This window comes from Aedes aegypti, chromosome 1 (genome assembly GCF_002204515.2).
Source record: "Aedes aegypti strain LVP_AGWG chromosome 1, AaegL5.0 Primary Assembly, whole genome shotgun sequence".
Classification (NCBI taxonomy): Eukaryota; Metazoa; Arthropoda; class Insecta; order Diptera; family Culicidae; genus Aedes; species Aedes aegypti.
This window is the reverse complement of record NC_035107.1, coordinates 291,647,755-291,664,403: the sequence shown is the minus strand read 5'-3', so window position 1 is coordinate 291,664,403 and position 16,649 is coordinate 291,647,755. Positions and strand designations below refer to the sequence as shown.

At 42.6% G+C, this 16,649-nt stretch overlaps 2 protein-coding genes across 4 annotated transcripts in view; one reads left to right on the top strand and one right to left on the bottom strand.

Moving 5' to 3' along the window:
* The window catches only part of LOC5577640 (leucine-rich repeat-containing protein 40), a 21,037-nt gene extending 14,082 nt beyond the window's left edge, over positions 1–6,955 (top strand). For all 3 annotated transcript variants that reach the window (XM_001656588.2, XM_021838155.1, XM_021838154.1), the window contains exons 3-7: positions 4,993–5,196; positions 5,268–5,391; positions 5,451–6,108; positions 6,175–6,555; positions 6,613–6,955. In XM_001656588.2, coding sequence (XP_001656638.2) covers positions 4,993–5,196; positions 5,268–5,391; positions 5,451–6,108; positions 6,175–6,555; positions 6,613–6,718 — 1,473 coding nt within the window. In that variant the 3' untranslated portion in view covers positions 6,719–6,955. The remainder of the gene's footprint in view (positions 1–4,992; positions 5,197–5,267; positions 5,392–5,450; positions 6,109–6,174; positions 6,556–6,612) is intronic.
* LOC5577641 lies at positions 6,803–16,649 on the bottom strand. Its single transcript, XM_021838156.1, has 4 exons — positions 16,354–16,649; positions 15,954–16,298; positions 7,468–8,299; positions 6,803–7,409 (listed from the first exon to the last, which is right to left on the bottom strand). Exons 1-4 carry the CDS (start codon positions 16,415–16,417, stop codon positions 6,836–6,838), a joined length of 1,815 nt encoding a protein of 604 aa, XP_021693848.1. The 5' UTR covers positions 16,418–16,649; the 3' UTR covers positions 6,803–6,835.

The window sequence follows — 16,649 nt, the reverse complement described above, 5'->3', positions numbered from 1 at the left end:
TCCCCCTCATTTCATGGGCTCTTAATTTTTAACATTCGCGCTGATTCACGTCCAGCGATGATGTCGATACTGGATAACAGTTGCTCAGATTGTATTTTTCTAGAAACTTATCTACGTACCATCTATTGCACCGTTGGTCCTGGTGACTTGCAGTCCAAGAATTTGCTTGGCTAGGCCTAGGTCCTTCGTCTGAAACGCTTCGCTCAACTGTTGCTTCACATCGTCGACCAACTCTTGGTCGTTGGAGTACAAGAAAAAAGTCGTTGACATGAACCGTCGATCACTTTGTAGTGCACACAAGTGTCGTACTTCGAGCGTTTCTGTCCCATTCGCGTGGGTTTATGATCCAGCTTTATGTTCTAAACTTTCCTTGCCTGTCTGAGTCCGTACAGAGCGTTCTTCCATCTGCAGACCTTCTAGGGAGCATCGTCGTATATCTCCTCATCGTCCAAATCACATTGGTAGACGAGAAGATCAAGTTGCGCCAGTGCAAGAAGATGTTGAACTGTATCGTAGCGGACAACAGGAGAATATGTTTCACTGTAGGTAATCAACTTCATTCACTTGCGAGAATCGTTTGATTACAAGTTTTGCCTTGTAACGCTCGGCAGAACTATCCGTAGCGTGTTTGATATTGAAGACCCACTTGTTCTTCAACGATTTCCGTCCCTTTGGGAAATCCACAATGCATTATGGTCCGTTAGAACGCTACGATTCGAAAAATGACGATTTGAAGTATATAAGTCCCTCATTTGTTATCCACAGAAAAAAGTTTGAATTACATTATTCACGTGAGCTGTACATAACAATGAAGTTGATTTGATTGATTTTTCTGTATCCACTTACCCCACGGTACCTTATATCAAGTTCAATGCAAAAAATATTGTTTAAATATTAAAAAAAGGCCAATTTTATAAGTTGACGTTTACGTCTACGTGAAAAAAATCATACAAATTGGTTCAGTATTCTTGCAGATATCTGAAAATTACGATATGATGTTTTTTGAGGTGTTCAAGATCTTAGTTTGGCCAGCGTGGTACCAGAAACCTAAAAGGTCTTTACTCAAAAACAGCTTCACCAAATTGATTCATTTTATCACAACATACTCTCATCAATTTGTTCCAAAAAGTTAATATCCGAATACGATAAAAGTTCAGTAGCCTGAGGAATTAACGTGGTTAATGGCTACGCATCGGTCCCCCAAGGAATTTTGGAATATCTCCGGATCCAGATGACCAATGATCAGAACCGATACAGATTCTAAAAACAGAAGAGTTTTCTGAGAACTTGTAAAAAAATGGTGTAAAAATATTCAAAAATAAATATAGGTATATCGCGATTTGAATATATTTTTATGGCGAAAAAATGAAGCTGCTGGTAGATGGGTTAATAAAATTACTACATATCACTCGCAGTTTACAATATTCATCAAATTCGATAACAGTGAAATGGAACTTCGGTAAAGTGGCAAATGACAGAATAACCTGTTTTTTTTAAGCTTTGCACTTGGTCTGACTTAACGCCGACCAATTAAGTATTGAAAATTACACTTTCAAAATTGTCACACTTTATTATTTGTAGGTTGAGTCTTTGGGTTTCCCAAAAAGTGAAATTTTGATACACCCTAGTGAACAAGGTTCATGAAGAGCGAAATAAACTCAATGTGCAAGCAAAGTTTTTTTTTATCGGCAATTTGCTGGATCACAACGGTTTCCAGAAATTTCCTCTACTAATTGGAAAAACCGTGGGTCAATGTATTGAAATTAAAAAAAAAAGGTTCCGAGTATCCTGCTCAAGATTGTGTTAAAAACTCTCTCACATTCATCTTTCAAAAAGAATCTATCTCAGGATCCTGCAAGAGCCCGTCTAAGGATTTTTTGAGAATATCTCATAGTCTTGTGATAATCCCTCTTAGTTTTCTGTAAAAAAATCAGTTTAAGATTTTACAAGAATCCAATCCAAGATTCAGGAAGTATCTCGTTCAGATTTTTTTTTAAATCTCTCTGTGGATTTTGTTATAATCTATCTCCAGATTTCATAAGAATCCTTCTCGGGAATCTGTGAGAATACTTCTTAGGGGCGGTCCATTAATTACGTAAGGGATTAGGGGGGGAGGTGGGCTTTGAGATTTCTTACGCGCCATACAAATTATTTGTAATTTTCATACAAAAAATCTTACCATGGGGGGAGGGGGGGTCGAAAAACCGCCAAAATTGTCTTACGTAATTAATGGACCGCCCCTTAAGATTAAGATACAATCTTTCTCAATATTCTTAAAGAATTATTCTCAGAATTCTATAAGAAGGTATTTTAAGATTCTGTTTAAATATAACTTTTGATTTTTATAAAATCCTTCTCAGAATTAAGTAAGAATCCTTCTCAGGAATCTGTGAATCCTTCTCAGGGTTTTCCAAGAATTCTTCTCAAAATTATGTAAGCATACTTTTCTGGGTCTGTATGAATTCTTCTCAGGATTCTGTAAGAATCCGTCCCAGGATTCTGTAAGAATCCTTCTCTGAATTTTGTAAGAATCTTTCGCAGGGTTCTGTAAGCATCCATTTCAGAAGTCTGTAGGAATCATTTTCTGTGTTTTGTGAGAATCCATTTCTGGATTCTGAATCCTTCTCAGGACTCTGTGAGAATCCAACTCAGGACTCTGTAAGAATCCTTCTCAGGACTCTGTAAGAATCCTTCTCGGGACTCTGTGAGAATCCTTCTCAGGTCTCTGTGAGAATCCTTCTCAGGACTTTTTGAGAACTCTTCTCAGGATTCTGTGAGAATCCTTTTCAGGATTGTGTGAGAATCATTCACAGGCTTCTGTGAAAATCCTGCTCAAAATTGTGTGAGAATCCTTCTCAGGATTCTGTGAGATTCTGTAAGAAACATTCTCAGGGTTCTGTAAGAGTTCCTGGAGATTCTGTAAGAATCCTTCTCAGGACTCTGTAGGAATTCATCTCAGCATTCTTCAAGAAGTTAGATTCGTTTGCTGGATTCTATAACAATCCTTCTCTGGATTCTGTAAGAATTTTTCTTTGGATTTTAAAAGTGCCTTCTCTGTAAGTATCATTTTCTGTATTCTCTAAGAATCCTATTCTGTATTTTATAAGAATCATCTTCAAAATTATATAAAAGTTCTTTTATATATTCTGTTAGAAGCTTCCTCTGGATTTCGTATGAATTTTTATCTGGTTTCTTCAAGAATGGGTTTGTGCATGACTCCTAAGAATCCATATTAGGATTCTGTAACAATTCTTCCCTATGATTATAAAAGAGTTTTTCTAAGGATGTTATTAAAATCTCTTTTGGAAGTAAGAATAATTAGGAATCTCTATAAGGATTTTGGGTTCTAGATTAGTTATATCCTTTGCACTTATAGTAACAAATAATCCTCATGACAAAGCAGTCATTGTATTGCAGGGAGTTCTGCTCAGGCAATTATTTTCTCAATTCTAGCTCCTTTTATTCCGACAACAATTCTCCAAAGATTCCATAAGAAGATATTAACAAAAGTTTTCTCAAGAATTCTTGAGGTTTGGAGTATGCAAAGTTTGTATGTAGGATTTTCTTTGATGATTACTTAAGCACTTCCTAATGCAATCCTTTCGATTCGTAATTTGAAATTTGTTTTTATTTATTTATTTTTATAGTATCTCCGGATAAGCCTTTAGCGAACTTCCTTGTAGAAGGAGGAGCAATAAGTGAATTATTTTTTGGAGATATCATTTGAAGAATTCCTTGTTACATTTTTGAATCAATCCCATAAGACAAACTTGGAGGATTTCAAAAATTTAACGCAAAAAATATCTGGAATCCAAGAATTTCTGAAAACCCTCACAAAATTTCTAGTGGATCTCGCGTGAAGCTTTTCAGATTTCAGATCAATATTTGCGGAAGTCTACAAGAAACATGCCAGAAGAAGTTCCTGAATGAATCCATGGAACAGTTGCTCAAGGTCCGCAATCTCTAGAGCAATGTATAAGATGATGACTCGTGATTTTGTAGGAATATTGCAGAATAGAAGGTTGTCCCCTGTTTACCATGTCCTGTCTCCAACATTACATTCCCACTAACTGCAACGAATGCCTCCGTGATGCTTGTCATATGATTACTTTTCCGTTCTCCATCAAGCACGTGGCCAGTATTTACATCATCACATGTCGAATGATGAGTAATTATTCTCTCAGACACAGAAATAAGTCTTCTTTTAAGGTAACGAACCAGAATTTTAAGATTTTATGCGTTAAGACGTGTTCAATGCTTATGTTAATTCTTGGATTACATCGAAACTTTCTAATCTACGATATAATCTAACCATAACGCTTTCAAAAGCTTTTGTACTTCAGCTATAGATCTTTTGAACCGTAGTTTAATTGGTAAAGCGTTCGTCTAACATACAAGTGTCGCGTGTTCGAATTTGACCTAAGCAGGGTATTTTTCTTCCACGATGTCACTCATTTAACCACGTGACGTGCTTAAACATAAAATTCACATTGTTAAATGTGGCATTATAACCTGTTTCTCACATTTTTACTAATTAAGGAGATTATAGAACGAAGCCACACCTCAAATTTTCAAGAGCACAAGACATGAGAACCAAACAGCGCTCCACGTTGAAAATTTATCCCATTGGTCACCACCAGCAAGCAAGTAATTTGATTGATTTTCAACGCGAACTGTTGTCAGATTCTCCAGTCTTGTGCACTTGAAAATTCGAAGTTTGGCTTCGTTTTATAATCACCTTAAGTCTTCTGTTCAAATTATTCTATTTGTTCATTTATTCAAGCGCTGGTAGACGCGTCTTATCAATCATATATCAAGTATATTTTTTTGAATTTCCACGTTGGAACGTAATCTGCTCAATGCATTACCGAATAATATTATAATAGAACAATAGTTACTTACCTTTCATTGTAATCTGTAGCTTCGCAATAATAATTGTTGAGTACCTATACGAAAGCCTAAACATGCTCTAAATCATACAATCCATTGCAGTTGCAAGATAACGCACTAACCAGCCTCCCGGACGGTATCGGCTGCCTTACCAAACTAACCAAGATAAACATTAGCCGTAACAAGCTCACCGAGCTGCCGGAGAGTTTCTTCGAGCTGAAGGAACTGAAGGTGCTCAGCCTGGCGCACAATGACTTCTCCGAAATCCACAGCAACGTGAGCGACCTGATCATGCTGGAAGTGCTGGTAATAATGCTGATAACCTCCACCCAAGGCTTTTCATTAACATGTGACCAACTTTGAATCTCGCAATGTAGGACATTTCCTTTAACAGTCTTAACTCGCTCCCGGGCGGCATTGGGTTTCTGGTGCGACTGCAACAGCTAACGCTCAATAACAACCGGCTCATAGAGCTACCGAACGATATCGTCAATTTGAGAAGTAAGTGAAGGCGCGGGTTGCTTGAAGTGATACTTAGCTGAATTTTGCCCTCTTTATAGACCTCCACAAAATGGACCTGGCGAAGAACGATTTGAAGCAACTACCGCCCGTGATGGGCGAACTCCGCAAGCTGGAATGTCTGTACGTGCAGCACAACGATGTGGTAGAGCTGCCGGACTTCACCGGTTGCGATGCTCTGAAAGAAATCCACATTTCGAATAACTTCATCAAATTCATCCCGGCGGACTTCTGCGAAAATCTGCCGCAGCTGAAGGTTCTGGATCTGCGTGACAACAAGATCGAGAAGCTGCCGGATGAGATATCGATGCTGGCTAGCCTGACCCGGTTGGATCTGTCGAACAACTCGATCAGTAGTTTGCCGTCTTGTTTGTCGACGTTGGCTCACTTGGTGAGCTTGCAGGTGGAGGGAAATCCGATCAGGTCGATCCGGAGGGATATCATCCAGTGTGGAACGCAGAGGATTCTGAAGACGCTTCGGGAACGGGATGGTCCAGGAAAGGGGGGCCCCGAGAATGTGAAGGCTCCGTTTGAGGAGAGCACTTTTCCGGACGTTTATCAGATGAAGAAGGGAAGGTCGATGATTGTGAGTAATAAGAATTTGATTGATGTTCCGGAGCAAGTGTTTCTGGACGCTGCGGAGGCTTCGGTGTACAATGTGGACATCAGCAAGAACAAACTGGGCGAGGTTCCTTCTGGGTAAGAACGGTTCGTAGATGGTTAGTGAGGAGTACTAGAATGTATGGCATACGTATTTTTTTACAGAATTACACATTTGGCAGATCAACTGACGGAGCTTAACATCAGTTTCAACCTTCTCAAAACGATTCCCATGTTCTTTTCGCGGTTCGAGAGAATCAGTTATCTAAACATTTCCAACAACTTGCTGGCTGATCTACCGGAAGTCGTTGGCTTGTTGGTTACATTGCGGGAACTGAATGTGGCCAACAATCAGTTGAAGCGTATTCCGCCGAGCGTTTACGAATTGAAGGGGCTGGAGATCTTGCTGGCCCGTGATAACAAGATAGAGGAAATCGATGCCACAGAGAGTGGACTGGCCGCACTGCCTCGACTGGCAACGCTGGATTTGGCCAACAACAACATCAAGCAAGTGCCACCAGTTTTGGGGCTGCTGAAGAACATCACGTAAGGATTGCAGTATTTTAACTGAACAAAAATTGACTTATATGTCTTTACTTCTAGCACACTTGAATTGATCGGAAACGGCTTTCGACAGCCGCGCCACCAGATACTGGAAAAAGGAACGGAATCAATCATGGCTTACCTGCGGGATCGCATTCCTACTTAAAGGAGTTCACGCCAAGTCGCACACGAGATTACGCATAGCTTGCATGCTTTTAGTCACTCGCAAGAGGAAAAAATACAACCATACTAAAGATATAGGCATTTTTATACTTAGAATACTTTATTGATAGAAGCACACCGCTTTGGGGCACGATTCGTAGCAGAATTGGATCGTTAGCCTAAAATTTATCGTTGTTGAGCTGGGAAACATAAAGGCATGGAAACGTGCCGCTAGTACAATCTCGGAGGCCTTTTTCTCTTTCCGAAAGCCCGATAGGAGCTGTCCATCCAGCGGACAGCCCTTGTCGTCCAGAAGTGTCAATGTTTGGTCACCCGAATAGGCCTGCAGACTGTGCGGTACCATGTCGAAGGCGGGATTGGACGATTTGATTCGCATCTCCAGCAGCTGTCCAAGAGTAGCTTCGAAGACTTCTGCTTGCGTTTCCACGTCGATCAGTTCAGTGGTGACACCTTTCACAACTTTGGACGTGCCATTGCGGACTTCAGTGGAGCCGATACTAAACGTCTGACTATGCGGGATGAAGTCCACGGTCGATTGCATCGGAAGGTTGTTCATCAGCTGAGTTACGTTGGCGGAATCGAAGTGATGGATGCATCCCATTTTGAGGAGACGATCAGCCTGCGTACGAATCACCGGATGCCGCTGAATGTAGACGTATGCGAACACAAGAAAGCTGGACAAAAACGAATTACTCATGAAATCGTATAAATTGTCTCATCAATCATACTCACTCAAACATATTTCCCTTGATGAAGGCTCGCCGTATTCCGCAACGAGACTCCACAAGTTCGTTTCCAGTTGCGATCTCCAGCAGCTGCGTTCCATTGTTAGTCACCTCATAACTACAATTCTGATGCGCAGTGTTCAAGTACATCCTTCCGCGGTACTCTTCGTCCGGATCGAACGCCACCTCCATTCTATTGCTTAGACATTGCTCCGCCAGCTTCAAACAAGCCACCCTTTTGGCGTAAACCGAATCAATCACCGTCCGAACAGCTTTAGGGCCCAAACTCGTCAGATCGTCCGAATGCAGCGAACATCTTGGCCCTCCTCCACCTCCCCCGCTCGACGCATTGTGATACGTATAGCCCACGCAAACGAATCGATCCTCATTCAAGCACCGTTCGCTGCAGCTTTTCTCTTCCGATACGATCAGCGAATCGTCAGCATAGACAAAAGCCGTATCACGATGCTGCTCGAACGAACAGCCAGCCGAACCCCGATCTCCCATTGCGTGGCACTGATTCTCTAAATACTCCTCGTCATCCTCCCAGCCCCGACGAAACGCTTCCGGGTGAGCGTACCGATGGGTTCGGCTAAGGTAGCATTGACCCATTTGCGCCCGATCGATCTTGGACCACCGAAGGCGATGGCGATTGTTTCGGAAGGAGCGCACGAATCGGGCCGAGCGGCAGGGAAATCGTTGCTCGTGGAAGCATGCGTTGGCGCACTCGTCTCGGGTGACCAGCCGCGGCAGTAGATGGTGAGAGGATGGCATGATCAGAGCGGCTCCCGGGATGGACACCAGTGGGAAGAGCTTGGTGGTGGCGCATTTGAGGGGCACTGGAGGAGTTGAAAGGATGATAGAATTATTAAATGTTAAATGAAGATCATTGGAATCGCAGAACTACTGCGTTTTGTTTATACTATAATCGATTAGATCTCGGACACGGACACGGACACACGGACACCATCTTCAGCCATTTGGCTGCACAGACTGTAACTTAACACTAGACAACGGACAAGCATGCTCTAGTGGACCGATTTTTTCAATAATTACCATGTCAGAGTAATAACTAGAAAAAGATTCCTACAGTAATACTTGCGAGAAATTATACATAGTTTTGTTAAGTGTTGAAAAAATTCGCGTAGAAATATTTTTGAGAAGCCAAGCAAGAATTTCTTGAAAAGCTCTGTAATTCTTTTCAGTATTACTTTGTGTCATTTCAAAATCACTCCTTCAGGAAGTATCCCAATATCACAGGAATTGTTCCATAAATTATACCAAGGATTATTCCACAAAATCTAATAGGAATTCTTCCAGAAATTTTACTATAAATTCAACTGGGGATCCCTTATTCATATCTTCATAAATTTTAGGTTCATTTAAACACTTCTTGGATAAGAGAAAAAAACTACTAATTAAACTTTAACACTTCACTTTTGTAAAAAAAATAAAAATACTAAAATCACTAGTAAGGCGAACAAATACCTTTAAACTCTAATATGTTGCTTATCTTGACAGATCGGCCTATTTCGTCTGCGACTTACAGATTTATTCAGTGTCGAGTGCTCGACAATAATCCCTCCCTTAAGTTTAATAAAAAATTGTTGTGACTTCTTGGATAATTTTGAAAGTAAATTCTCAATGGATTCGTCAGTTTAAGATTTAAGGTTTAACATCACAAAATGCTACAGCAATGCTTTCTGCAATTCTTTCAAGAGTTCCACATGAGATTCACTAGAGATTTTCCCTAGAAAATCCTGCAGGAGATTTTGGATTTCGTTTGGTAAGTTTACCAATAATTACTTTATTAGTTTTTTTGGACCAGTTATCCAAGACTTTCACAAGAGTCTGGAAAAAAATCCGGAGATCTTTAAAAGGCTTTTCTCTTGTAGGAATTTATCATCTATTTTGTCAAAATCAGGTAATTTAGTTTAGACATTTTCACTGGTTTTTTAAAGGATTTCCATCTAACTATTTCTGGTCAATTTCTGTTGCCATTGCTTGGAGACGTGCGTAGGAATATTCTTGATTTATTCTTTCAGCATTTCTTTGGGATATTTTTGTAACAATCTGTTGAAGAATTCCTAAAGGAAACTTGGCAAAAATCTATACAAATTTCTAGTTGCAATACTAAAGAAACGCTGAATGATAATAAGAGGAAATCCAAAAAACCCTCCGAAGAAATCTTTAGAGTTATTTCTCAGTTCTATGGAAGAATCGCTTTATGAGTACTGAGAAAGATCACTTCCTTGAGACACGAATCTTTGAAAAAATCCCTGGAGTAATTTCTGAAAAAATCTTCAAGGTATCCTGAACGAAAATCAGCCAGGAATTCTTTGTGAAATTTGTGTGGGAATCGCTCATTAAACTCCTGAAGAAATTTTTGAACTATTAAACGAGGAAATATCTAAGCAAACACCTGAATTTCGCTATCATGAAATCCTTAAATACATATTCTAATATTTAACGAAACGTCACGAGAAAACATCACATACATTTTTAGAAAGACCCTATAAGAGAAGACCGGATTCTCTGAGGAATGATTATTGAAGCGTAGTCCTTGGTCAGATAATTTTTAATCAGGTTTTTCAGGCATTACGTCTCTAATTTCATATTTTAAGATACTAAGCCGCTACCAGCCCTGTTGACTAGTCACATGTTAATTGTATGTTAGCATAGCAACCCTATTTTAAAGGACCCCCAAATTTGTCACCGCACCGGGCCCCGAAAGCCCTAGCTACGCCACTGTTTCTGACTTACGCCGATCCGGCTCTCAATACAACCCACATGAAGGATTGTGTCAACCCTAGCATGGCCTCCCTGCTTGCATAGACAACCATGGAATCGCGAAAGGCGACTATATACAACGAGTGGAGATAGCGGCCCGAAGGGGGGACCCATTCGAATGGATGAAGAATCTAGTGGAGGAAACAAAGACTCGATAGTATTTTCAAGAAGCGGAAAGATGCAGAGTTCGCCAGAAAGTGAGCCACCGGGAAATGTTCACACCAAAGTCGGAGAGTAGCAACGACCGGCAGCATGAGAAGTCGGAGTTGTCGGAAGTAAAGAGGAAGGTCAACGAACTCTATAAATTCGTCGAGACTAGAAACAATGTCCACCTTAGGATCAAGCAGCTGGTCACGAGCAACAATTCCACCGTTACAGCCGCAGAACGCGGACATAAGGAATTACGGAGTATAGCGAAAAAAGCCGAAAAGGCATTGATCACGGTGAATGCAACAGTCGGTTCACAGCTGAAGCCTTCAAGCAATCCAACCACCCGCTCGGAGAAAACAACGAGGGATACACCAGGAGAACAGCGAGATCCCGAAAAGCAGAGAAGCGATAGTGAGTGCGTCAGCGAACAGAATAACGGCAGTGAATGGCACACCGTTAAAGGCCAAAAGGAGAAGAATGCAGCACGAAAGGAGAGGAACAGAAATAGAAAGAAACCGAAGAAGAAAGAAAAACGATGGTCTCCTCGTGAGAGATACAAGGGCGTTGCTCTCGTCACTGAGGCAAATGACAGAGTTGTTGTCTCAGAGACAACAGTGTCAGAAGAAAATGTGCACTATAGAATGGAGAACGTAGGTGGAAGACGAAGCATTTCGACAAGAATCTTTTCGTCGAAGCACTCCGAGCAATACCTAAATGACGCTCCAAATATGGACGCAGGAGAGCTGACAGAAGCGTTGGCGAGAGCGTGTAATGCAACTATGCCGAGAAATTTGGATCCGAGGAATCAGCGGTGTCCTGCATACTGGTGATAGGACAGAGACAGCATCCTCCTTGCTGCCTGCTTAAGAACCAGAAGACGCGTGCAGAGAGCTAGATAGGAGGCCAGCATGGAAGAGCGTAAGGTGACCTACCGGATGGCCAGAGCCGCGCTCAAACAGTAGATAGTGACGAGTAAATCGAACTGCTACAAGTAGTTGTGCCGGGAAGCTGACGCATATCCCTGGAACATCAGCTGAAATGTTGGGGGCCCAGATAGCCGTAGCGGTAAACGCGCAGCTATTCAGCATGACCATGCTGAGGGTCGTGGGTTCGAATCCCGCTGGTCGAGGATCTTTTCGTAAAGGAAATTTTCTCGATTCCCAGGGCATAGAGTATCTTCGTACCTGCCACACGATATACACATGCAAAAATGGTCAACCGGCAAAGGAAGCTTTCAGTTAATAACTGTGGAAGTGCTCATAAGAACACTAATCTGAGAAGCAGGCTTTGTCCCAGTTGGGACGTAACGCCAGAAAGAAGAAGAAGATCAACTGAAATGTGCCCCGACAAACTGAAATTGATAGTGGACGGTCTCTTTCCTACGCATGCTCCCACCGCGTGACCACCCACACCGTACGCTGATGAAGATGAAGATGAAGAAATTCCGATATCCAAGTTTCTAACACCGAGCTGATAACGATTGTGAAAGGATTGAAGCTGATCAAAGCTCACGGTCCAGGTGGTATCAACAACGTAGTGCTAAGGGCAGCAATCTTTTCGTTCCCAGATGTATTTAGGACAGCGTTGCAAAAGTGTATAGTGGAAGGCTGCTTCCCAGACAGATGGAAGGTGCAGTAGCTGGTGTTGCTGCCAAAACCGGGAAACCCGCCAGGAGATCCTGTTTCATATAGACCAACATGCTTACTGGATACTATTGGTTAACTTCTGGAGAAGGTCATCCTGGGCAGGATGACGATCTACACGGGAAGCGAGAACGGATTGTCGAAAAGGCAGTTTGGATTCCGTAAAAGGCTTTGACGGTGGATGTTATTCGTGCAGCACGCGTACGCAGAGAAAGCGTCCAAGCAGAAGAGGAGAGGCAATTGATAATGCGCAGTGGTAACGATAGGCGTTAAGAACCCGTTCAACAGTGCCAGTTGGGAGGATATCGCCACAGTTCTGCACAGAATGCGGGTCCCCGAATAGCTGTGTGAAGTTCTGCAAAGCTACTTTCCGAACCGGGTACTGGTTTACGACACAAATCAGGGACGGATGTTAATTGAAGTATCGGAGTTCTACAGGGTTCAATACTTGGTCTAACATTGCACTAACCTTAACACTGCTGAATGGAGTCGAGATCGTCGGATCAGCAGATGACGTCGTTCTTGCGATAACTTACGAGACTGCGGAGGAGGTGGAGATGCTGACAGCGGAATCGCTAGACATCATTGAATCGTGGATGGCTGGAGTCAAGCTGCAGTTGGCACATCACAAAACGGAGGTGGTGCTGGTCAGCAACTGCAAGGCGGTCTAGTAGTTCGAGATCAACGTCGGAGGACACGCAATCTTATCGAAGCGCACGAGGCGACTTCTGGCGAACGTATCATCGTCCATATTGAGATACGGAGTCCTGACTTGGGTTGCATCGTTGACAACCAAACGCAATCGAGAGAAGCTGGCAGGTACGTTCCGGCTCATGGTTATACGGGTGGGTGGCGAGTGCCTACCGCACACTATATCGTCGGAGGCAGTGTGCGTTATCGCCAAAATGATCCCCATTATCATCATTCTGGCTGAGGTGCAATGTTCTTCCAGCAAAGGGACACTGGAAATGTGAGGAATACCATCAGATTGGATACAATGGCCAAGTGGCAGCAGGAGTGGAATAACTCGGACAAAGAAAGGTGGACCCAAAGGCTCATTCCTAACGTGTCGATGTAGACGACCAGAAAACAGGGAGAAGTTAACTTCTTCTTGACCCAGTTTTTGTCAGGCCATGGATGTTTCCGGAAATATCATCATATCAGACACAGAAGCATGTTTTATTTGACAGTCCTCGATTCTGCGATATACGAAGCGAGATGATGTCAGAAACCGCAAGCGTTCTAAATCTAACATCATGCAGAACATGTGCCAGCGAGAAGTTAGTAGCTAGAATCTAGAGGTTAGAAGCCAGAATCTAAAAGCTAGCAGCGAGAAGCTAGGAGCTAGAAGCTAGAAGCAAGAATTTGGAAACTATAAACTAGAAGCGAGAAATCGGAAGCTAAAAGCTAGAAACGATAAACTATAATCTAGAAGCTAGAAGCGAAAAACGAGAAGCTAAAAGTTAGAAGCCAGAAGTTAGAAGAGAGAAGATAGGAGCTAGAAGCTAGAAGCAGGAAGCTGAAAGGTAGAGGTTTGAAACAAGAAGCGAGAAACTAGTGGCTAGAAGCAAGAAGCTGTAAGCTAGAATCTAGAAGTTGGAAGCCAGAATCTAGAAGCTACCAGGTAGATGCTAGAAGTCAGAAATTAGAAGCGAGAAGCTAGAAGCTAGATGCAGGAAGCAAAAGGGTAAAGGCTAGAAGCAAGTAGCGAAAAACTAGAATCTAGAAACGAGTAGCTAAAAGGGGGGGGGGTGACTAGTTGAGTAGACCACGATTTAGCACCAGCAAATGGTCATCAGGGCGCCTGTGAATCGAATGTTTCCCTCCGCTGGGATCGCAGGACCGACCTCGGCATCTGCCCGGGTAGCTTCGGTTCGGGAGATCTTCCGCCGCCGGAGAAATCTTCATCGGAGTAGGATATATTCACCGTCGGGGACTACTCTGAATAGTACATAACGTATCACCGGCATGAGTCGTCGGAGCACCTGTGAACCAGAAGCCATCCTTCAACCGGAATCGCTGGACCGTGCTCAGCATCAAACTGGTCAACCAGGAAAACTCGATCAGCAGCAGCGGAGAACGAGTCGTAGAAAAGCGGAGTTCACATGAGCGTCCAGTAGAAGTTAAACAGGGCTCTGGCGTGAGGTCAGCCCAAGAATAGGAGCTAGAAGTAAGAAGCGAGCAGCTAGAAGTAAGAAGCGAGAGGCCAGAAGCAAGAATTTAGAAACTAAAAGCTAAAAGCTAGAAGCGATAAACTAGTATCTAGAAGCTAGAAGCGAGAAGCTAGAAGTAAGATGCCAGAAGTTAGAAGCGAGAAGCTAGGAGCTAGAAGCTTTGGTAGAGAAACTAGTAGCTAGAAGCTAGAATCTAGAAGTAAGAAGCCAGAATCTATAAGCTACCAGGAAGATGCCACAAGTCAGAAGTTAGAAGCGAGAAGTTAGAAGCGAGAAGCTAGAAGCGAGAAGCTAGAAGCGAGAAGCTAGAAGCGAGAAGCTAGCAGCTAGATGCAGGAAGCTGAAAGGTATAGGCCAGAAGCAAGAAGCGAAAAACTTGAAGATAGAAGCTACAATTTAGAAGCCAGAAGCAACTATCTAGAAGCTAAAGGCTAGAAGCTAGAAGTCAGAAGTTAGAAGCAGGAAGCTGTAAGGTAGAAGCTAGAAGCAAGAAGCGAGAATCTAGAGGCTAGAAGCAAAAACTAGACGATACAAACGAGAAGCTAAAAGCTAGAAATGAAAAGCTTCAAGCGAGATACGAGAAGCTAGAAGCTAGAAGCAGAAAGATGCATGGTAGAAGCTAGAAGCAAGAAGCGAGAAGCGAGAAGTTAGTAGTTTGAATCGAGAAGTTAGAAGCCAGAAGCCAGATTCTAGAAGCTAGCAGCTAGAAGCTAGAAGCCAGAATCTAGAAGCTAGAAGCGAGAAGCAGGAAGCTGAAAGGTAGATGTTTGAAGCCAGAAGTTAGAAGTAAGTGAGAAGCAAGGAGCTAGATGCTAGAAGCTAAAATCGAGGAGCTAAAAGTTAGAAGCAGGAAGCTGATAGGTCTAAAGTCTAGAAGCAAGAAGCTGGAAACTAGAAGCTAGAATCTAGAATTAAAGAAATTAGAAGCCAGCACTCAGAAGCTAGCAGCTAGAAGCTAGATGCCAGAAGCCACAATCTAGAAGCTATAAGATAGAATCGATAAGCTAGAAGTAAAAAGCTGAATGCGAAAAGTGAAAAGCGAGAAACCTGAAACTAGAAGCTGGAAGCTTGAAGCGAGAAGCCTGAAGAAGTTAGAAGTTAGAATACCTCTACGATATTCACGTTAATTATGGTTCCAGTACATTCAAGATATAATTCTTCTTTATAAAATGTATTAAAAATCTGCTTATACGGGTTTGCCCATTCAAAAAAAAAAAAATCTTAAATACACAGTCAGACGCTTATATAGTTTGAGAAACCTGTCAGCATCGTCAATTAGTGTTCCACGGTACGTTCAGCGAGAATAGTCGTTAGCATGAAACCGAAAGTAAGAACAAACAGATGCAATCCATTTTCCGACCGCGCGACATTGTTCCGTGTGAAAATTGGCGGAGTATTGTGAATGAGCGGTAGAAGTCTCAATTTGTCTACCAATTTCGGTTGAGTTCTGTTGGTTGAACTTTGTTGACACGACTGCGTTAGAATAGAATGGAATGATAACCCACTTCACCTTACTACCTGTTTAACCTTGGAACGGAATGAGTGGATGAAAAAGGAAGATCCACAGTAAATAAATTAAAAGAATCACGTAAACGTGATTTGCTAAATACATGCTAATAGTAAGCGACCAGCCCCAGCCGGTAATCATCCCCGATAGTGATCCATTACTTATCCTCCACCCTTTTGCTAACAATACGAAACAGTACCTTTCAGCTTCCATAAGCCAGTATACTAACCGTCCAGGCAGTTCGTCTTGACAAAAAACGCAACATTAGCGTCGGTCACTAATTGGTGGTTGGCTTCGTCGATGTAGTCGTATCGGGTTGTCGCCGCCGTCCGATTACTGCTGTACCCGTAGCAAACGTTCTGACTGAACACCAAAAGGTACCCGTAGCAGACCGGATCATCGCGGCATAATCGAGCACATCTAGCGTTGACCGCTTCTTCGTGAGACCCACTGACACCGTACAGCGGAAGTAGTCCACTCGGTGCTTCCTGATCGTAGACGTTATGGCTCTTCGCCGGCCGCATTCCGAGGATTTTGTGGAACACCGCCACGTGACCGCATTTTCGCGCCAATCCTGATCGTAAATTCAAACGATGTCACACAAATCGACAAGGCTGGATGCAACTCACCTGTCGTGGCAGTCAGAAAGTGAAAGCAAATGGCAAAGATCACCGATGCTGAGAAGATTTGCATATCGACTAGAATTACACGTAATTTATTTCTTTTCCGATTGGGAAGCGCCAATCAAACACTCGCGCAACTTCAATGTTTAGACTAGAGAGGGAGAGCGACACGAGAAGCACAATCGGTGATGCGCCACTGGATACCGACGGCAAAGCACTAACTAATCGAAGCGCTGACCTGAGCTTAAGCCTCTAGTCTAGAAGATGCTTAGAACGTTGCGATTGAGATGATGATGATTTTC

Bases quoted from the DNA above. Each gene is read 5' to 3' on its own strand.
- LOC5577641 (XM_021838156.1), bottom strand. From the start codon at position 16,417: ATGCAAATCTTCTCAGCATCGGTGATCTTTGCCATTTGCTTTCACTTT. The intron at 16,299-16,353 runs GTGAGTTGCATC...ATTTACGATCAG, and splicing joins CTTTCTGACTGCCACGACAG to GATTGGCGCGAAAATGCGGT. The intron at 8,300-15,953 runs GTTAGTATACTG...CAACTCCTCCAG, and splicing joins CAAGACGAACTGCCTGGACG to TGCCCCTCAAATGCGCCACC.